The sequence below is a fragment of the Micromesistius poutassou genome (genome assembly GCF_964030765.1).
Source record: "Micromesistius poutassou genome assembly, chromosome: 7".
Taxonomy (NCBI): domain Eukaryota; kingdom Metazoa; phylum Chordata; class Actinopteri; order Gadiformes; family Gadidae; genus Micromesistius; species Micromesistius poutassou.
The window spans coordinates 11,249,159-11,257,170 of NC_140277.1; the positions used below are offsets into that span (position 1 = coordinate 11,249,159).

At 46.7% G+C, this 8,012-nt stretch overlaps 1 protein-coding gene across 2 annotated transcripts in view; it reads right to left on the reverse strand.

The window, feature by feature from the left end:
- The window catches only part of adgra1b (adhesion G protein-coupled receptor A1b), a 111,774-nt gene extending 107,648 nt beyond the window's left edge, over positions 1-4,126 (reverse strand). Inside the window, exons 1-4 of one of the 2 annotated variants that reach the window (XM_084470534.1) lie at positions 4,066-4,126; positions 2,592-2,663; positions 2,308-2,379; positions 974-1,137 (exon numbers count right to left, since the gene is read on the reverse strand). In XM_084470534.1, coding sequence (XP_084326660.1) covers positions 974-1,137; positions 2,308-2,379; positions 2,592-2,623 — 268 coding nt within the window. In that variant the 5' untranslated portion in view covers positions 2,624-2,663; positions 4,066-4,126. Of the gene's footprint in view, positions 1-973; positions 1,138-2,307; positions 2,664-4,065 lie in introns of those variants that run through there. The other variant, XM_084470533.1, reaches the window with a different exon arrangement.
- Positions 4,127-8,012: the final 3,886 nt, after the last annotated feature.

Consider the following 8,012-nt stretch of genomic DNA (forward strand, 5'->3'; position numbering starts at 1 on the left):
GGAATGAGGCATGGAGACAATGAGAGCTGATCCAGACCCAATCTGCGGTTGCTTCTGACAGGCTTAGCATCGGGCTTTGATTGAGCACAATAGATTCACAGCGGGTGGAAGGAAAACTGTGGAGCAGGAAATCTGTTTGTGAAATCGACCTACTTCATCACGCCCTCGTTCAGCCAAGCGCGAGTTTAAACAACACATCCCTCAGCCATAAACACTTTCGGCAGGGGGTCCGTTCGATGCGGGAAGAATCTCTTTGAAACACTCACTACGCTAACGCTAAAATTAGCACCGTAATGATGTTGAATATCAGGGCTTTTTCAGGTGGAAGTGGATCAAATGTATGCCAGATAGGTTATTCTTTTTCTATTGAATTAAATACGACAATTCTACTGCAGATTATACTGCTTAATTTAAATTGCATGCTTTATATTAACGGTAATAAAGGAGTGAAATTGTTTATGGAACCTTGTGAATTACTTTTCCGCCCACTGTTTTCACCAAGGTTTAATGCAGATGCCGAAGACGCCGACGATGTTTAGCTATCGAGGACCACTTGTTGAATTCCCAACTGTTGAAAGAAACTAGCAAGCTATAAGAAACGCATTCGCCCCAGTGGCGTTGACAACTAGCTCATTACCCAACCCTCTATTTAATGGAAATGACAACAAACCCTAATGAGAATGAATATGTCACTGCCCTCATCACCTGCGCATTACCGCTGCCTTCAGCAAGTCACAGAGATGGAGCCAACAGCTGTTGGCTGCAACTGCATACAACGAAATAATAAAGTGAAACATGCAAATCATCATCGATCACGTCTCCCATCTGCAGCATGTATCTCATACCTCAGAACACAACACAAGCGTCCCGTCCCTGCTGATCCGACTGAGGCGTCTCAAACTTGGCTGTGGCTTTAATCCCGTTAGGTATTGTGTATATCTTTCACACAGAGACCTATGCACCTGAGCCTTACCGCATCGGAGCTGGTGCTCTCTGAGGTGGCCGAGCTGCAGGCCGTGCAGGTGGGTGGGGTACCTACACACGGTGTCGTTCCCCAGCCTCACCGCGTTGGCCCGGACCCACAGGAGCAGCCACTCCAGCTGGCAGTCACAGTACAGCGTCTCGGAGGCCAGGTGGCTGCGGGGAAGAACGCCAGATCAACAATCACAATCCCCAACGTGGCCTGGTAATTCATCGAGATACGTCTCCCTCTTCGGTTCTCCCTGTTTGACTCTCCCTTTACTTTTACTTTGTTAATGGGGGCTATCTGAGGCAACTTAGGTTTTTTTGTGTTTGGAAGTATTGTCCTGAATTAGTGTGCATTTGTGTGTGTGCTTGTGTGCTTGTGTGCTTGTGTGTGTGTGTGTGTGTGTGTGTGTGTGTGTGTGTGTAGCTGACTGTGTTGTAAGTTGTGGTTGGTCGTTGTGTATAAATAGCTTTGTTTGTGTGAGTCGTTTATTTAAGCACCTGTCCTGAGGCCATTAGTCACCTGAATCACACTTGTAGATTATAATGGGATTCATTTATCAAAACATATTTATTCTGGCTTAATTCATCTATTTTATGCACTTCCTATCATTCATTCTTATTAACCTTAGGCTGTGATGCTGTGCATTGTGTTTCTGTTTGTTCACTGTGTATGATGTGTTCTTTGAGGGTATACTGTGTGTGTGTGTGTGTGTGTGTGTGTGTGTGTGTGTGTGTGTGTGTGTGTGTGTGTGTGTGTGTAAACACTTTCGGCAGGGGGTCCGTTCGATGCGGGAAGAATCTCTTTGAAACACTCACTACGCTAACGCTAAAATTAGCACCGTAATGATGTTGAATATCAGGGCTTTTTCAGGTGGAAGTGGATCAAATGTATGCCAGATAGGTTATTCTTTTTCTATTGAATTAAATACGACAATTCTACTGCAGATTATACTGCTTAATTTAAATTGCATGCTTTATATTAACGGTAATAAAGGAGTGAAATTGTTTATGGAACCTTGTGAATTACTTTTCCGCCCACTGTTTTCACCAAGGTTTAATGCAGATGCCGAAGACGCCGACGATGTTTAGCTATCGAGGACCACTTGTTGAATTCCCAACTGTTGAAAGAAACTAGCAAGCTATAAGAAACGCATTCGCCCCAGTGGCGTTGACAACTAGCTCATTACCCATTTGTGTTCATTGTGTGTGTGTGTGTGTAGGGATATAGGGGTTGTCTGCAGGGATGCATACATCGTACAATGTTCTTTATTATTCCTTTGATGAACACATCTAATCTGATCTCCGACATCAGCCAGCTATTGAGTGTGTTTGCCTTACAGCACTTTGAGAGCAGCCAGGTGAGAGAACAGCCCCACGGTCAGTGTGGAGAAAATATTTCCAGATAGATTCCTGTTTGGAGACAACACACGCATGAATACATGCATATGAAAGAAAACTCAAATCGGAGAAACCGTAGCAAGAAAAATGAGAAACACGTTTCATCCCAGCATCTTGTCCCGGCAGTGTTATCTAAAGTAAACATCATATTTTGTTTTGCTAAGCAGAGTGCAAACGGAGCATACAGCAGCACGCTGTGTGTTTTCAATTCAGGGCTCACTCACAGTTTGGAGAGGGCTCCCAGGTCTAGGAACATCTCAGCGGAGAGGCAGCCGATCCTGTTGTTGGAGAGGTCCCTATAAGGACATGAGGAAAAGGGGCTAACGTTAACCTCACTTTCCTGGAGACGAATGCACTTCAGGCCTCGCATCACTGCTCAAAACATGCTAGTTAAACAGGGCTGTGGGATAACAGAGAACGCGGTGCGTGTGTCACGTTGTGTAAGTGCATGCACACCGCGGACACTCGCACACATGCTGGTGTTAATTGTGTTTATCCTGCAGGCTTACATGCATTTACATTGAATGTTTTGTTTTATTTATAATTAGAGTGGAAGAGGGCTCCTCCGCATGAGAGAGAGAGAGAGATGGAGGGCGAGAGACATGCCCCTGGAACAACTCGCACAGAGCACTTCACCAGCTGGGCTAGTGGTGCCACTGAACGTGGGTCACGTTTGTTTATCCACCCCTAACGCCCAGGATATCAACTGTGACCTTTCATGACCTTTTAACCTCCGCAAACACACACACACACACACACACACACACACACACACACACACACACACACACACACACACACACACACACACACACACACACACACACACACACACACACACACACACACACACAAATGCAGATGCTGCAGCATGCAGCCGAGAGGCTGCAGAGTGCTGTGGCATTCTGAGGCTGCGCTGTGTAATCACAGCCACGCCACAGCAGCTGGAGGGAAATAAGCAGAGCACTCGAGTAATCATCAGTTTGGGAGCACTTAAATTAGCACTCTGCTGCTCCCAGAGAGCCCTGGCACCGGTGCTCTTATGCACGCGCACACACACACACACACACACACACACACACACAAGCTTGTGCAAACACACACACACACACAGCGAAAAACTCATGCACGCACACACACTGAGACACACACACACACACATACACACACACACACACCACACACCAAGGCTAACTCACTGGCTGCACCCCGGCCAGCCCTAAAACCCACTAACCAAACCTATCAGGGGTGCAATCATGTCCCTCCGTGCTGCAGCCTATATCCAGAGAGCCTGAATACGTGTGCTGGTGCGGAAAATGACCAACGTATAAGGTCAACCTTAAAATAACGCTTGCTTTCTACTCTAGCCAAAATACATTAAGGGGTCTATGAAGTGATCGATCTTATTTGAGCCCGACCACTCGTAGCATTTTATTCTCCTGACGTTACAGCGGAGCCAAAGCTAGTTTTGGCTCCTAGGTTGAAGTCTCTAACTTGTACTCCACCATCTGGACAATGTGATTAGAGACCACCGAAACCCTCCCTCTGACCCACGTTATGTGGAAGTTCTGTAGCGGAGTCCTGGTTCCTCGTCGCTCTCTTAATCCAGTACCAGTGTTGAACAACCTCGGCTAGCGGGCCACAGCTACTCCCCTTGTCGCCCTGAGTAGGCTGTCACAGTCGTTTCAGAGTACTTACAGTTTCTTCAAAGCCACTAGACCTCGGAAAGCCCCCGGCTCCACTGTGCTTATCAAATTATTCCTCAAGTCCCTGGAGGAGAAGGAGGAGGAGGAGTAGGAGAAGAAGGAGGAGAGAGAGGGAGACATGGAGAGAGAGCAGCGTTAGTAATTCAACATCACCCACAACCCTCCTATCTAACTATCTATCTATCTTTTAAATTATCTCCCCTCTTTGCTCAGAGTGAAGTGGCGGTCCGACGCTCGCCCCGGAGAGGAGGATCAGCTGGGCGCTCGCGCTCTCCGACCGCGGGAGTGAGATGGGGGTGAGATGGGGGTGAGATGGGGGTGAGACGGGCCGCGGGCTCCGAGGCGTTTGAGGACAAAACAACGTGACGCAAACCAAAGCGTGCGCGGCGATGTGCACACGCGCCGTGGCGCAGTCCGACACTGGCAGGGTCCCGAGGAAAACACAGCCATTAACAAGAAGTCTCCTCCAGGACCAGGCATATGGACGTCTGCATCACTCTCATGACGAGTCAATTCAAGATGATGTGCAGTAAGAGATTTGTTGTGAAGTGGGTCTGATTAGACGGATCAGATTCCATGTGAAATGTGCGGTTAACACTGTTCACAACAGTTCAGATCTGTGTCACTGAACCCGACCTGAATTATTGCCTAAAACTTGCAGCACCTGCCAGTTTTACTTACAGCAGATTTGGGCATCACCAACACTTTCATGTCCATGCGATCACAATAAGCTGGAGTAGCAATTCACCAATGATAAGATCTGTTGTTTCATTGGTGGAGGAGGACCACCTGTCAGCTGCGCAGCCAGGGGCTTGGCCCATCGAGTGAGCGGGAACACTTCCTCAGATTGTGTGCGTGGTTTCCTCTTTCAACTCGTGGCTTGTAGAGAGTGCGATAAGAATCAGAGGAGGCTTTTCGTTTCCCCTCTGTGGAAACGTGAGGAACACAATAACACATCGCTCGACAAGCAGCCCCCCCAATAGGTTTATAACTCAGATTCAGGACACATTACCGAAAGAAACGAGGGCCAGGGGGACATTGTAAAACACGGTCTGAATGCGTAAAGAGAAAAATCCAGTAGCAAACAATTTATTCTTTGGAGAGTAACTAAGCGGCTGAACTCTTGGCGCTAATTCATCGGTTTGCCAAAGAACAACAACAACAAACAAGCTTAAACAAGACAAACATTAAGGGACACCAACGTGGCGGGCCTCGGAGAGAACAACGACGAAAACACTCCCTGTTACGGTTTGCAAAGCGAGTGTGTCAACATGGCCGTGATTATAGATGGACAGAGGCCATCGTGCTCGACGGCTGACTGTAACTAAGGATCATTCTGGGGGAAATTAGCATCACTTACACAGGGAGAAGATGAGCCATTATTTTTATAAGGCAGATGAATTACTCCTGTGTGGTGCCTAATGATCTGTGTCTCTATAAATTGTCAGGCCCATGGTTGAGGCACACTTTGTCTGCACCATTAGGCCTCCTTAATGCATGGCTCTTCAAACTACTTCTTTCAAATACTTTTAATATGCAATCCTTATAGGAACTTAAGTAAATCGGATGTCACGAGGGTTGTGATTTAGTGGCCATACAATAAATAAAATAAGGTTTGGTCTTGGCTCATAATGGGAAAAATAACGTATGATAAAAGATATAAAAGTGAATCAGTGCCACACATCTATTTTAAACTCTCGTGGCTTGAGGTCGTTAAGACATCTGCAGTGTTTGTAGTTAATCTGTCAATCACAAAATAAGGTTACAGCTTTATAAGAATGACATTTTATTGCATTTCAAATAGTACAAAAATTTAAATGGAACTTCAAGTTCCGACAAAGTGGCTGCTAAGTTTTTTGGAATATTTTTGTCCGTAAGAACTCACAAATATGCACATTTGTTTAATGAACAGCCTTTAATGAACTTCAACTTAACCTTGAACAAAACCCAATCCTCCCAGTCCTATCACAACTTGGCTCTAAATTGTCCTAATGATAATGATCCCTCATCATGCATTCGTCAGGCACAGCACACTGGAGGCCTGTGCCACGCGTGTTACGTGTATTATCAGTTCCTCCATACATTCATTCACACTGACAAAAAAAAAAAATAAAGACCCAATTAATTGAGCCGGAGAAAACTGGCTTATTCTGTGACGCCCTGACCTCCTTATCCAGACAGGTCTTCTCCACCCACATCCCCTCTCCCCCCCTCCCCCGGGCATCTCCTATCTAGGCCCCCGGTCCACATGGTTCTTTGGTCATCCACACAATGCTGGGGCAGCGAGGTCGTCCGTCTGTGGGGCTGACGGCCTTACGGTCCTCCCCATCATCCCAAGTTGCTTCGTGACCCACAGCTTGACTCTGTGTACAGCCAGTACTTTGGCGACATGAAGATTGAGCCTTGCTCCTCCCCCTCCTCCTTTTTACTCTCTCTGCCCGAGTCTGCCGCCATGTGTGGGGACTAAGCCTGGGCGATATGGCTGAAAGACATATCACGATATAACTTGATCATATTGATAACTATTGATAATTTTAATGACCTAAAAAGACTAGGAATCACCATGCTGGATTTAAACACTTCTGTTTAACACTTAATATGACCTTCCACTGTTCTTCATTGATAAATACTCCAATGTCGATACAACAATGAAAAACACAAATATTGTAAATAAGTATGGAACCGTGTTTCTGTAACAAACCCAGCTGCTAGATTCGGTGGTCCAGTCTCTTATCGATATATATTGAACATGTTTTATATTGATATTGATCAAAAGTCTATCACGATACGATCATTTATTGTTTTAATGCCCAGGACTAGTGGGGAGTGTATGTGTTTGTGTGTAAGGGGATGAGTGTGTGTGTGTGTGTGTGTGTGTGTGTGTGTGTGTGTGTGTGTGTGTGTGTGTGTGTGTGTGTGTGTGTGTGTGCAGCAGGGGTCAACTCGCGGTGATGTCAGAGATAAGGAAACATGCTACTGTTGAAGATTTATGAATGTGTCTTGAAGCTAACCCTAGCCGCTTTTTTTTATCAAAACAGCTGAGCTCAACCCTCCAGCAAAGTATGAGGAAACAGGGGGGAAAATATAACAGAAATCGCCCTGTCTGCACTTTTTTTCTCACTTTCAGTGTGGACTTCAATTTATCACAAGACACTTATAAAATGCAATAAAGTATCACATCAGAAACACTGGAACACCAGCATGTTCACAACACCGCCCCCAAAGAAATCAGCCCGTGTCTCTTTATCCTCTACTGCGGGTTCACCCAGCCACCCAGTCACGGGCACTAGCTACAAGCCTCCCTTGTCAACGCCATGCATTTAGCTTTGCGCTATAGGTGCCGTCCGAGGTTTCACCTACGATTGACACATCTTGTTCGCCTCTTGCCCCGATCTCCTCGAAGCAGCCGCCACCTCTTCTACCCCGCTGAACCCCCTCCCCAGCGTCCGGTACCGTGCCTTGCCGTGGAGTCCAGTACACAGAACACATACGCTCAGGGTCGAGAGTCTGGCGTGACTCAGAAACATCTTCAGTGAGAACCAGTGTTTAGTCTAAGGGGGCCCGGATGGGGTCGGAGCAAAAATGCAGTTGGACAAATTGAGCCAGTGTTGGAAATCATTAAATAAAGTGTGGCCGTGCTGGGTGCGTATGGACCCTGCTGGCGTATGTTGTGAATCTGAAACGCTTGGATGGTGGGTAAAGCTAATACTTCTGGTGTGTTCTGGGGGCCTGGCTGGCCTTTATTGTTAGATGATTGGCAGGAGAGGAGGAAGGCAGGATGGAAGCGCTCTAGAATAAATAAGTCTTCCTGTTTCCTGAGAGCACGGCTGTTTCTGCCTCTGGTCAAGAGGTCTCTACCGCACACGCACGCAAGCACGCACGCGCACACACACACACACACGATAGCCACCTTTGGTAGAGAGAACAAAATGATGGTTG